Genomic DNA, 14925 nt, shown 5'->3' with positions numbered 1-14925 from the left:
TCATGCTGCAGGATCAAAAGTCGGATGCTGAGTGGAGTCATTACCAAATCGCTCTATCATCTGTTGCTCGTATGACTCCTACAAAGTAATGATTACAGTATGGATTAATAATTAAAAATTATAATATTTATGATAACTTGTATATTATAATGTTTATTAATACAATAAATACATACCATTGTCGCACTACAAGAAAATTGTTAATTAGCGAAGGAAATTTGCGACGGATTTTTTTCGTCGCAAATTAGCGACAAATTAGCTAGAGAAAACTTTTTTCATGAATCCGTCGCTAATTAGCGACGGATTAGCGATGAAAGTTGTTTCATCGCTAATTCTCAATACAAGAAAACCATTTTAGTGAGGGATTTAGCGAGGGAATTTTTCCGTCGCTAATTAGCGACGAAAAAATTCCCTCGCTAAATCCCTCGCTAATTTTCGATTTAAACTGAGCGCGAAATTTTCCCTCTCTCCTCGTTCGAAATTTAAATCGACCGCGCGATTTAAACCGCTCTCTCCCCGTCAAAGAGCGCGCTGGAGAGCATGACGACGATGAGGCAGATTGTTGGAGGACGGCGACGGACGACGGCGACGACAGAGGACGGCGACGCCGGAGGACGACGACGATGGAGGACGACGACGACGAAGGACGACGACGATGGAGGACGACGATGACTTCGGAGGACGCCATTTCACGGAGGACGGCGACACCAGAGGACGGTGACGACGTCGGAGGACAGCGACGGTGACGACGTCGGAGGACGGCGACGATGACGACGGAGGACGGCGACGAGTTCGGAGGACGCCGTTTCACGGTGGATGGCGACGAGGCTGAGCGATTGTTGGAGGAAGGCGACGCCGGTTCACGGAGGACGGCGATGCCGGAGAGCACCGGTTCACGGAGGACGATACAAGTCTGTGAAATGCCTGTCGGGTGCGGTATAAGTCCGGCTTATTGCTGCCGGAATACCGCCCGACAGGGATCAATTTTTTTTTATTTTTTTTTTAAAAATTGAGCGACAGATTAGCGACGGATAATGTCCGTCGCTAATCTATCGCAAATTTGCGACGGAATTAACGATAGATAAGTTTTTCGCCAATTAGCGAGCAAAAATTCGCGATGGCCTCTATCCATCGCTAAACTGTTTAGCGATGGCTTAGCGACGGATTTAGGTCGTCGCTAATCCACAGGTTTCTTGTAGTGTCGTTCTCGTCTTCTCTGATACGAACTCTCCCGTGGTCTTACATTTATGTGTTTCAACAAATACATCCTTATATGATACAATGCCTTATTTTTCTGCTTCATGCGAAGTTAAATGATAAAAAAATTATTTAACAGGTATGCAACAATACTTATAAATTTGATAATATATATTGATGAGTTATCATTTTCTTTAGGTGGCTCCCAAAAATCTTAGATCCACCTGTGTGTAGATGGGCATCGAGCATCTTTGCTCGGTTTTATGCAGCCTTCGCTGAGCGGTTTCAAAATTCATGCTCTGGCCACTTATCGCACATTGCATCCCAAACATTTGACCTGATAGTAGGAAGGTCATGGTCCTTCCACTGCAGTGGATCATCTATCCCGCTAGATGCTTTTCTTGTTGCAGTCTTTATATTGTGCAACATGTCTGCAAATCGACTGACAGCCACCTTCTGCTACACCTTCCTCGCGTCCTGCTCTTCCATCGTAGTCGTGAAGCAATTCAAAGTCTATAAATAATTTTAGAAAATTAGTAGAGATGACTATAACAAAAAATTAAATATGAAATACATTAACTATGAGAAACGATTGTATACCATGAATGAGGATCACAATATGTCCAACACCTTCTTCGGGTACTCTTTTCATTGAGCGATCAATTCTGATAGATGTTAAACTAGTGAATGCCTAATCTCTCGTATTACTTCTTGTGGCTCAAACATCGCACTGCACATGAATTGGTACACATTAACTATCAATATATAATATTTATAAGATAAGTATATGATAAGTGAAAATGAAATACTTACGATCGATTATCGATATACACTATTTGAATAAGTCATCGTGTGTCAGACTGAGAAGACCCTGCATTCGGCATTGTCTTGAGACATGTATGAATAGCTAGTGTAGGTGGGTCATGTGCAGGCGAAACATCATCTATAGAAAAATGAGTTAGAAATTCACACAATGCGCATTTAAACTAATCAAGTATATAATTAGTTAAATGATATACCTATCGAAGCAGCCTATGAAAATGAAGGCTCAGACTAGCTACCACTGGGTGCTTGACCACTGTGACCTTCATAAACTATATTCTAACAAATAAGCCTGAATACTTTAGTTTTATAAACATGGATGGTTATTATTGATATTGAATGAATGAAATTAACATCTATTGAGACCATGTTACATATATATATATATATTGACTTGGTTTTCGAGGTTGTTTTAATAATTTCTCTTTAGGAAGTCCATGAACTCAGGATCGAGAGACTCTTATTGGAGTCATGATAATTATAGATTATAATATGAGGTTATGATTGAAATGAATATGTTACCATATTGGTGAATGGTACAATATGCCTATTTGGTCACTTTGCAAACAAATATATTATGATTATCTAATTGATTTATATCATAGATATCTGATTAGATGAATTCTGTTATCATTAATATGACATATGTATTAGCTTTGTATAATCAGTATATGTTTTGGTGTAGACCTACCAGGCTTTCATGAGTCTAACCCTTTTTATGAGATTTCAAGTGAAGTATAATATATAGTTGTAGCGCGGATGCAGGATGTTGTGGTAACGTCGACAACAAACCATTTTTCATTTCCTAGTGATGAATTTAGATACATGTTACTATTTTAAATAAGTAATGTTATCCAAATTTAAATTCAGTCTTATCCTTATTGTGTAGAATGTGATTCGCTTGAGGTTTTGAATTCAAGGTAAAAAGGTTTTGACTGACAATTTTAATAAAAAAAAAAGTTTTTAATTTTTACATGTTTTACCCGTTAAAACTCTTAGGGCGTTACAATATATATATATATATAACAAGGGTGTCGTGAATTCTTGAGATATCTTCTTGGAGTAGAATTTCTAGATTAACTGGACCCTCTAAAACCGTAGTGACAAGGATGGTCGATATTAAGTTCCGAGTGGGTATGTTATGAGGGGGAAGATTTCTTGGGCATCGAGTTGTTTGATGGGAGAAGCTCTATGAAGTCAGGATGGAACGACAACAACGACATACGAGGTGGAGGTGTATCTTTGATGTCAAAATGGTTGTGGGATTTGTTCTTCCTTAATGAACATTAAAATTCATGCTCTAAGCCGGTTCCGGCAGTGGTGGAGGTTGCGTATAGAAATTCTGGCAGAGATGATGTCGGAGAATCAAAAGCATGACGTTTCTAATTGGCACAACATCAACTGATGCATCAACATCTTCATCTCGAAGATGCAAATTTGTCTCCATGCTCATCTCCAAGATTGACGGTGAGTTCTGCAGTTGTTCCTGCTGTGTCTGGGGACCGTTGTTCATGGTCCAGCGTCTGTATACTGTGTTAGTTGTCCTCTTCGCTACAACAATAAGATTAGGGTTATTTAGATTCCTACTACGGTTGCACCCAAAACATGGCCTTCTTCTTTTGAAATTTAGTGTGATGCATCTTTCATACCACCAATCCCTGACCGACGAGGTGGTAGTACGTCGAAGGATGGCCTGAACCCGTTTATGGTGCCTCGAAAGGGCCAACTTCCATGCATCAGATTCAATCTCTTAAGCAATAAAGTAGGAAATTTTGAATGAGATTTGAATCTTGCACTCCATAGCCACCGATCTTGGAATGTTCTTGATGAATTGGATAATTGATTCTTCATCCAAGGAGACAAAATCCAAACAGTCTTTAAGAGGTCTCGACTGGCGCAAGAAAATTTTTGGATCGATTTCCTCTGGTCCTTTGGACTTGGATATAAATTTTCATTGGGAGAATCTGTCACTCAGGCTTTTCAAAAATCCCTGTTTCACACTTTTCTCTTGCCGCCAATGGATCCCCACGAATTGCTTTCAGCTAACGATAGCTTCCACCGGAGGAACACCCTTTCTTCTTCGCTGAAGGACAGTGGCAGAGCCGCATTTACACGAGGGTGGGCACGTGCCCACCCTGACCCATAAAATTCTCTTAAAGGAATATGGGTAAAGGTGGGCAGTGCCCACCCTAACCCGTGGGCACTGCCCATCCTAACCCGCGTCCCCCAATATCACAAGGGGCCGGCAGTGCCTGCCCGATCCGAGGTCTCCCCTCGTTCCCCAATCCACCCCACCCCTCTTGGGGTCTTCCCTTATTTTACCTTAGCTGCACCCCCTGTGTGTGTGTGTGTGAGAGAGAGAGAGAGAGAGGCTCCGCTTCTTCGCCCTTTGTCAAGACGTTCACATATCTCTGCCCTCTGCGAGGTTCCGTCTCTTTGCTCCACCCTCTCTCCCCCCACTCTGGCATGCCTTTTCCGGCACCGACATCCCCTCTCTCTAGCATGCCTTCTTTGGCGTGGTCACATCTGGCATCCCCTTTCTTCGGCTTTTGCCCACATCCCACATCAAGGTTCTCTCTCTCTATTAGAGTTTAGGGTTAGGGTTTTTAGTTTTTAAATTTTTTATTGCTTAGATTTTAGGGTTTTTTTTTTGTATTTTAATGAATTTCTTGTGTGAATGCATGTTTGATTTTAGGGTAAAGGATTTTTTTTAAGTATGCTTAGATTTTAGTGTTTTGATTTTTTATGCCTATTTTGCAATTTATTGAGTGAATGCATGCTTAGATTTTATAGCATGCTACATTCAATTTTCTTTTTCAGGTATACCTAGATTTTATGGGTTTTGCATTTTAATTTTAATTTTAATTTTTATAATTTATTGAGTGAATGCATGCTAAATCTATTTTTTTTTATGTTTTAAATTTTAGGGCTTTTGTATTTTAATCTCTATTTTTGTAATTTATTGAGTGAATGATGCTAAATCTGATTTTTTTCGAGTATGTTTTATATTTTTAAGATTTTGTATTGTAATTCTTATTTTTGTAATTTATTGAGTGAATGATGCTAAATCCAATTTTTTTTAGTACGCTTTAGATTTTAAAGATTTTGTATTCTAATACCCTTTTTTGTAATTTATTGAATGAATGCATGTTATTTTACTCATATTGTATATTTGTAAAAGTTATCTGCAAAGATGAATCAAACGCTAGATATATGAACAGTAATGTTCTAACAAAATCCAAAGTCATTGTGCATTTGTATCCACCCTGTCTTAAATTCCTGGCTCTGCCACTGATGAAGAAGGTGTTGTTTCTAGGCCATGTCTTCCGTGAGGTTGCCGTTAATAGACCTCGGGTTAAGCAGATTGGGATTTGAACTTCTAACGTTCCAACACAAGGTGACGTACACTCACTTCTCCTAAGAAACAAGTGGAGCCCCCCTTGGTAATGCCTATGCCATTTTCAGTTAAAGCAAAACCAGTAAGCAGCAACTTAAAAAGAATAATCTCTTTCTTACCTAATTAGGCAATGATTACTTTGAGGATAATAGCACCTCATGATGTAAGCATATATTCAGTTATTGGACCGAATACTTTTCAAGGTATTTGGCTACCCCAAAGCACAACATGTGTCCCCCTCCTTCCCTATGCCACACATTTTGCTTTAATGGCTTCTTTTTAACAAAAATCACTGGACGTGCCAAGTACCAACCATCTTTTATTTCACTTTTCATTAAGCATTTTTAGTAAAAAATAATTAAAGTTCATTGATTTTTAGAAGTAAATGGCTAGTAATTTATTACTTCAAAAATTTGTTTTGCTTTTTACCAATTTATTTATTTTTTAGATCGATATTGTGTTCAGCAATTTTTGTAAACGATGATGTTAACGCAAAATGTGAGTTCACAAATTGGCATGGGGACACGTGCTATGCTTTGGTACCTCTAAAAGTGAATGACTTATGCCTATGCCATTTTCAATTAAAGCCAAGCTAGCAGTCAAAAGTAAAAAAAGAAAAAAATAAATAAATAAAGCAGAACAACACTTGAACATATTTATAAAGTGTTTCGCCCAACACTGGGGTGCCACGTAAGAGCCCTTCACACCCTTTGTTTCTTTTTTATATTTTTTATTTTAACTAAAAACCCCAAGATCATAGAGTGAAAAGATGAGGTGCAATATGATTGCACAACTATTTGTGCGTTAAGAACCGGTCACCCTTCATAACAGGGATAGGGCCTGTCAGGTGTGAGACCCAAGACCTGATGGAAGGTGATCGGGTGCTTAATGCATAATTTTTGTGCAATCATATTGCACCTCATTGGTGCAGGTTTTGCCTCCTGGCAGCATAAAACTCCATGGGCCCTATGCCTGTGTTCGGCCCAAACACAACCACACCTCCTTTCATGGTGGCTAATGTAATTAGTAAGGCTGGACAATGGACGGTTGGGTTGGGTTTAAGCCCGGTTCGAGTCTGCCCTTCTGAAAACTAAGCGTAAGCCTGAATTGTTCCGGGTGGTCCACGGGTTGACCGGCTTATTGTCCAGCCCCAATAATTATTAAGAGAATAGAAACACATGCACATTCAGTAATTGGATCGACTACTTTTCAAGGTACTCAGCGACCGAAAACACAACCTGCACCCTCCTACCCTCTAGGGATGGCAGTGGGGCGGGCTGGGGCGGGGCGGGGGACAAGGTCTCCACCCCCACCCCGCCTCAAGATTTTATCCTCCACCCCCGCCTCCATCCCCGGCGGGAAATGGATTTTATCCTCAATCTCCGCCTTCATCCCCGTTACATGTCCTCCATCCCCGGTTCAAACGGGGATGAGGCGGGGCGGGGCGGGGAAAAGTGCACGTCCATCCCCGCCTCCACCCCCGGACGGGGATGGATTTTAACCTTCGTCCCTGCCTCCATCCCCGTTTCATACCCTTCATCCCCGGTCCAAACAGGGCGAGGCGGGGCCCCGCTTTCCCCCGGTCCACTGCCATCCCTACTACCCTCCCGTGTCAACACATTTCTACCCTGGTGTCTCTTACAAAAATTGGTGAACAACACATGAATAAGACTGTATTATGTTTTAACATTTTAGAAATTCCATTTTGCATTTAACGGTTTTTCAGAAAGTGCTGGTATATTTAGCAATTTTTGTAAAAGTTGCTCTTGATGTAAAATGGGGGGTTTCGTTTTGAGTGGCAAGGTACCCGGTCCGATTACTGGGTCTCTCGCCTCCCTCATGACTTATGTCACAAAGATACGGGTATGACATGATTTTTTTCTCAAATCCAACATGCAAATTTGATTTTTTTTAATTAAATACGAGGACACAGATTTTTATAATTTTTAGTCAATAGCTGGTAAGGTTTTGATAGTTAATTTCATAAGAGAGGGGAGAGATATTTGGAAAGTAGGCTTTTACCACACGATAATTAAGAATCAAACTTATTTAAATGTTCCTGCTATTCTATATTTGCTTGAAAAAGGAGCTCAACCCACAGAAACTGTTCATGATATTTCAAAAAAGGCAGAGGTATTTAAGGAACTTCAAGTTAATCAAACAAAACAAAATTAACAAAATCAAAAGATGGCCACTACCGGTATAGTAGCTAGTTCTAGTTTTGTGTAGTTGTTTCTCTTCCACTCTCTTTCTATATTCATAAGTATTCACTATTGTTCCTATATGATTCCAGATAATGTAACAACAAAGAATTTTTGTCTTTTTTTTATATGAGAGGGATAAAAGAAAAGATTATATGTAATAACTGAAATTATGGGATTACCATTAATCAGGTGGTTTTCCTTGATCTTAGATAATAAAAATCAAGGTCCAGTATAAAACATTCATATAGGGTTTGGGTCTTGGATTTTTTTACTTGGGGGGTTATCTTTTGAAAAGCGCCTTATATTCTTTGGATTAGTTTTCCCAAATTGTAAATTGAGTTTTTGATTAATGAATATATATGTATTTTTTCATCGAAATATTATGAAAAAATGTTTAAAAATAATAAAAAAATATTAGAATAATGTCCATATACCTCAGAGTCATGTCAGCATGACATAGTGTGTCCGACTCGTGTCATCCATGACACGCCCTCTAAATGGCGTGTCATTGTGACATAGCTCATGACAATGTGGTCCTGGAAGAACATGTTGGGAGGGACTCGTATCTGGCTGAGATATGGCAACGAGTCAGCTAATCGAGTCCATCAAAGATTAATGAATCGTTATTAATTAATCCAAGCCAAGGTGTGAGCCTCATCACTTAATCCAACCTGTGTTATCTAATTATGCAAAGTTCCCAAAAGCTATGTTTGCCACCATCTTGGCTAGCTAGCAGTTGTCATTCCACAAGAGGCATCAGCAAGCACTCAAGTTTGTTCCATTTGGGTCATCGTCCAATTCCACTACCCACCATTCACCCCCCTCTAGTATGACATGGATCTCCTCCTATGCGTTATTTTACACTCTTTATCTTCATTGTTTTTGTGGTAGTATAGACATGAACTTGCACCAAATTGACTTAGTGGAGTGACCATACTTGATGGAGGGTTTAAAGAAATGAGTCTTAAGTGCTCCATGATCACTATATAAACACTCGATTATCCTTGGCACTACCAACATATTTCTTTTTTTGAAATTATCATGGCTCGTATCTGTGAATTCCTAAGCAGAGTGATGCCTTATGTAGCCATGACCTCTGTGCAGTTTGGGTATGCAGGGATGAACATCATCTCCATTGTTTCTTTGAAACAAGGTCAGAGTCAATACACGCTAGTGGTTTATAGGCATGCTGTTGCAACACTTGTTATGGCCCCCTTTGCAATCGTTTTGGAAAGGTATACTTTTGCTTGTCTCCCGTGGCCTGAGTGTGTGCATGCAGTTAATTGTCTGCTTGAGTATGTGGAACTATATGATACTCTCTCTCTCTCTCTCTCTTATTTTTGTTTGTTACACTACACCTAGAGTGAGAATGCCACGCTGGAAATTCCTGATGAGCTATGGTTGTTCTTCGGGTGGTGTAAAGCCCAGTGTGCACAACACAATTCAGTTCGTGCCCTTCTTGGGATCTCATTGTATTGATCAAATCTAACCTTCTTATAGAATATTATGATGATTAAAACATCAACGGCTATAAACATGCCAAAATTTGTTGATTGGCAGTACACTGGGGCCCCTCTTTAATAAGAGCAGCCACTACCTGTCTCCAAGTTGTTCTGCCCCAAACATTGGATATACTCTTGGGTTTGCACCACTCATGCACTAATTAACTCCTATGGCCAAGTGGCGTCCTTGTTGGATCTATATATTGTTTTTTTAATGTAGATTACATAGTGCCTTCATGCCAATGGGGCCTCTGCTTGTCTGGTAGTAGTTAGTGCAGGTCCCCCTCCGTTGGGATGTTGCAAGTTTAAATCCTAATGGTACGGTTGTATATCTGGAGTTTAAATCCTAATGATATGGTTGTATATCTGGTGGTGGTCTGCTTCTTATATATATATATATATATATATATATATATATATATATATATATATATATATATAGAGAGAGAGAGAGAGAGAGAGAGAGAGAGAGAGGAAAACCCATAATGTTAGACGGGTGAATCATCGAACAACAATAGGATAAGCCTTGTGCATCGATTTTGCCTAAAAAATAAAATAAAATTAGTGGCCATCACGACCGCCTTTAATTCTCTAGTTGGATAATGGATTTTAGCATGAGGCTAAGTCCTTTTTTATGCATGTTTCTGCCGCTGCGCCGTGCAATCAAGGGCTGATATGTATCCGATAACAGTGGATGATTTGCTTTTCTACTGTTATGGGCTACACAAACAATAATATTGCTATAGCATATTATTGTTTGTGTGGGTACATGTGTGAATCCATGATTCATTGTAGGACATATGCGTTCTACAATGCACATCTTTATAAAATATAATATATAGCTGTCTGGAACATGCAACATAGTGTCTTCATAGGTATCCAAATGGTAGTGGGATGGTTCACTTAATTTTTTCTTTAAGTCTCGTTAGGTCACTTCAAAAATCATAGTTTTAAGTGTTTTACGATAGATTTGAACAGTTAGTTTCCCATTGCTTATTAATTAAGAAATAAGCTTTATTTTTAGATTTATTTGATGTAAAAATATGAATATTTTATCATCAAAATTTTGTACAATAGCAACCATTCATTTTTTGCCACTTTAAAATACATGTCTGAGCATCAAGATGCTTAATCAAAATCATGTTTTTTTATTGAATAAACAATGATAAACACATCTAACGATTCAAATATATCATAAAACACTTAAAACTATGATTTTTGAAGGGCAACAAAAACTTTGAGCCTAACCATCCCACAAAATCATGTTTTTTTATTGAATAAACAATGATAAACACATCTAACGATTCAAATCTATCATAAAACACTTAAAACTATGATTTTTGAAGGGCAACTAAAACTTTGAGCCTAACCATCCCACTATATATATATATATATTATATTATCGTATGTGCGCACGTGTGAATCCATGATTCATCGTACAACTGTTATATGCGTTCTATAATGTACACATCATTATAAAATATAATATATAGCTGTGTGAAACATGCAACATACATTGATTTCATATGCATTCAGATCCATATATATTAGTGGTATAACACATAATGTGCATGTGTGTGTTTTTGTGTTTCTCGGCTTGCATGTGTTAGCTGGTATCAGGGCCACGTGTACACCCACAAGATGTCTACTATACGCCTATGCATCATGTGCATTGATGTAAAATATATAGCTACATAGTACAATATGAGAAAACCATGTGGCATATTTCTATTACACGTGTATATATATATATATATATATATATATATATATATATATATATATATATATATATATATATATATACAATAAAATGTTGAAATTATTTTTGCTTCTTTGACAGGAAAGTGAGACCCAAGATCACCTTTAGCATCTTTTTGCACATGTTCCTGCTTGGGTTGCTTGGGTACCCACTAAAACCCTAAATCTTCCTCCATCTCCAATTTCCAAATCCTTTTTAACACTATGCTTGTTTTTTTTTCTCTTTTTAATGCATAGGCCTGTGATAGACCAGAACTTATACTATGCTGGGATGAAGTATACTTCGACAACGTTCACATCTGCTATGTGCAATGTAACCCCAGCCATGGCCTTCGTGATGGCCATCTTATGCAGGTGAACTTCTAGATTATTCATTAAAGCACATATTCCAATATTGAACCAAATTGCTTGTATAAACATATAAAATAAGCATATAATATAATACTTTTTTACATTTATTTGTATATTTATTTCTATAAAAAAATTGTATATGGATTACTTATTAATTTGCTGTGTCTTTTTCATACAATTACAGACAGTATCTTATTCAGACTGAATACCCTACATATCCAAGATGCAAGTCATCCTATAGCAATTGTATGAGTCCCTTGGGTTACAATTGGGGTCAAATGAGAAAATTGGATGGATGGTTAGGTCACTATCATAACCGGGAGGTCAAGGGTTCAAATCACAGGGTTATTCCCTAGGTTGCATAAGAAAAAAAAAGTCTCTTGGGTTATAATGAGAGAGGATCAAGTGCATGTCATCACTCTGTTGCACCTGATCACCACCCATCTTTGGGATACAGCTTGTCAGCTGTGGGGCCCAGCAGCATATGGTGGGTGATCAAGTGTAGCAGCACACTTAAAGTGTGCAATCACATTGCACCTGATATCAATTCGGTTAGAATTGGCTTTGTCAATGAACCTGCTCACGCTACACAATGGGATGACCCAAACCATGTTTTTTTTGCTAAGAAAAACCATGTAGATCCTATAAGTAGGGCATGACCCATATCAAAAACTCATGAAAATTCTAAAATGCAGGTGATTTTTACTAATGTATATGCGCTTGCTACGTTTTACTCAGTAAAAAAATATGTATTAGATTAGGTATTTTCCAAGCTTATATGTGTTTTTTAGTAAGAAAAACCAATGGCTGATCGCACTTAAACTTGAAGATGAAATATTTAATTTTTTTTTTTTAAATCAATTCTATCCAAAGTATGTTTTTTAATAAGAAAACAATGATAAACATATCTACTATGCAGTTGGGGGGTAGGATGATCCTTTTTCTCTATGTATGCGTGCATGTTATTTTATGAGTTTTTAGTGGGATGGTAGGATGGAGAAAGTGAAGATGAAAAAGCTCAGGAGCCAAGCCAAGATTGTGGGAACACTAGTGACATTAGCTGGAGCTATGATCATCTCCCTGTACAAAGGACCCCTAGTGAACATGGTATGGTCTGGGAGGCACCATCAAGGTTCCACAATCACTAAGGATGGCACCATCTCGGACGCCGGCACCGATTGGGTGAAGGGCTCGATCATGGTCACTGGCGCGTGTTTCTCATGGGCTGCTTTCTTTGTGTTACAGGTACAGTGGTTGTGTGTGTATGCATCATTTTTGCCGAAAAACAAAAAAAAATTGCAGCAGAGGTTTTACTCGTGAACATAACACTATCATGTGTTCCTTTCTCTTCTTAGGCCTTCACTCTCAGGAGGTACTCAGCTCAGCTATCCCTCACCACAATAATCTGCTTCATCGGTACGGTACAGGCGACCCTGCTGGCAATGGTGATGGAGCGCCGTGCAGGTGCATCTGCTTGGGCTTTGGGTTGGAACAGTAGACTCCTCACTGCTGTATACTCGGTATAAAATCTATATATTGAAAATTTTGATTTTTTAGAAAAAATATGGATAAATATAAGCATATATAAAAATATATAAAATATATAAAATATCAAGTAAAACGTGTTATAAAAGCAATGCAATAAAATTATGACATTTTGAGGTGTCATAGCAGCTTTTGAAACTACCGCGACAAAATCATGATATTTTCAAAATATCGGCGATATTTGTTACATAGTTAATTGTGGGATGTGCATGACAGGGAACAGTGTGCTCAGGGGTCACGTACTACGTGCAGGGGTTGGTGATGAAGCAGAGGGGCCCAGTTTTTGCTACCGCTTTTAGCCCTCTCTTTCTGCTCATACAGGTGGTTCTGTCTTCTCCAATACTGCATGAGGCCATCTACTTGGGAGGGTATGGATAGCCTTTAATAAACTATGGGTCTGACTCATCCAACTTTATGATTGATCATTTTCTTTGATGGGACTGCTGCATCTCGATTCCTAGTGTTGGTGTTGTGGCCACTATGAACTTTAACTGCAAATGTGATAGGGAATAGAGATGTCAAGGATAAGATTTGTGTGTGTGTGCGCACTCACTACCCTTATGGGTAAGGGAACCCTCTAGTGGAAAAATCCATTTTTTTTTTTGCACATCTGACAATCTAGATGTGATCTACATGTTTAGTTTAGTTGAGAACAACATCTGGATCATGTTTTTTCAATGTATGTCGGTTTGTTTTAAGAGTTAAAAAATCAACGACCAACAATGTACTGAATTTTCAATAATCCTCAAAAGATCAAATTTTTACGTTTAGAAATACAATTTTTATCAAATTACTCCCACCAAGAGTTCCAACTGGGGTGTGCCTGTGGGTTGGGGGGTGGGGGGGGGGGGGGGGGGGGGCAGGAGTGAAAAAGTCTAATTTATTTTTTAAGTTTTTTTGCAAAATCTCATAAGGCAGGGACTAATTTGCAAATGGCCAATGAGATGGGGACCATTTTGCATAAAACCATTATTATTAATATTTGGCATATCTGACCCTCTAGATATGATCTACATGTTTGGTTTAGTTGAAACCAACTTTGTATCATATATAATTGAAATCAGGTGCAAGTTGTATGCAATAAATCGCATCTCATACATGTTCAACATGGTTTGTTTGCTAGGGATCACGCATTGGATTGTGTATTTCAATGCAAAAATGTTTTCTTTTTAGACATGCAATTTTTGCATGTTATAGACCACTTGAGTTTTAAAGGCTTTGGAAAACCTGTTTATACCTTGCAAACACGTGATCCAAAAACCTGTTTTCTGCTAAACAAACCATGTATATCACATCTGTGGAGTAAGGTCTACGAAGGAACTGAAAATTTTGTGACAAAAGGCATTTTCTACTGCCCACAAAAATAAACCAATCCATTCAGTCTGATTTTCTGAGACTCGATGTCCAATTAAATGACTGCTACTTCTGCAAACTAAACTCAGTACATTTACAGTTGAGGTGAGCACGCTTCTATATGTGATCAAGTCCATGAGCTACACTCCAAATGTTGGATCTTCATAAGCTACACTGTTTCTACTAAACTTGAGTTTAGAGTTCATGAACTTGGTTATGTCATGTGCTGTCAAACTTGTGAAAAAAGTCCACTTCTCTTCATGACAATTCCATGAGAGTGTTAAGACTTGTTTCATACTCTTAATCAAGGCTTTATTTTCCTTCCAGGATCATTGGTGGAGTTATCATTATTTTTGGCCTCTATATTGTCTTATGGGGCAAAAGCATGGATCATGTCCACCCCTTACCAGCAGTAGATGATCCTGAAGCAGTGGCAGCTGCAGCTGCAGCCAAGGCTGACAAGTTTAGTGCAGAAGAGGGTGTTCTCATTCAGGTGATCCCCTCAGTGGATGTTATGCCTAGTTGTTCTTGCAAAGCTGAAGTTGCCCCTAAAAGTCCTTAATCCTCTTCATTTTTTTGGGTTCATGGTGTGTGCCCGTTCTGTCAACCGCTCCTCAGTGGTCATTGTGTATCTCTGTCCCTTGTGTCTGCGTACGTGGCTCATGAAGCTTTTGCCGGACCCTCTTTGAGTTGTCTATCTATGTAAAGAGTGAATAAGACGTATCTTGCTAAAGTGGTTCATATGTATTATATATATAAGAAACCGCCTAGCTGGAACTCATAGGTTGTTTTG

At 38.6% G+C, this 14925-nt stretch overlaps 1 protein-coding gene across 1 annotated transcript; it reads left to right on the top strand.

Annotated features, from left to right (window-relative positions):
- Nucleotides 1–8661: 8661 nt before the first annotated feature.
- Nucleotides 8662–14694, top strand: LOC149841175 (WAT1-related protein At5g07050-like). The gene is made up of 7 exons (XM_090005207.1): nucleotides 8662–8855; nucleotides 10966–11028; nucleotides 11121–11237; nucleotides 12227–12479; nucleotides 12590–12754; nucleotides 12996–13147; nucleotides 14460–14694. Exons 1-7 carry the CDS (start codon nucleotides 8662–8664, stop codon nucleotides 14692–14694), a joined length of 1179 nt encoding a protein of 392 aa, XP_089861333.1.
- Nucleotides 14695–14925: the final 231 nt, after the last annotated feature.

The sequence above is a fragment of the Nuphar pumila genome, chromosome 4 (assembly GCF_984573655.1).
Source record: "Nuphar pumila chromosome 4, dmNupPumi1.hap1.1, whole genome shotgun sequence".
NCBI classification, from domain to species: domain Eukaryota; kingdom Viridiplantae; phylum Streptophyta; class Magnoliopsida; order Nymphaeales; family Nymphaeaceae; genus Nuphar; species Nuphar pumila.
Note: the sequence above shows the minus strand (reverse complement) of the source record. Positions and strands in the feature narration are given on the sequence as shown.

Coding starts and splice junctions, on each gene's coding strand:
- LOC149841175 (XM_090005207.1), top strand. CDS start 8,662: ATGGCTCGTATCTGTGAATTCCTAAGCAGAGTGATGCCTTATGTAGCC. Junction 8,856..10,965: donor TTTGCAATCGTTTTGGAAAG/GTATACTTTTGC, acceptor CTTCTTTGACAG/GAAAGTGAGACCCAAGATCA. Junction 11,029..11,120: donor TTCCTGCTTGGGTTGCTTGG/GTACCCACTAAA, acceptor TTTAATGCATAG/GCCTGTGATAGACCAGAACT.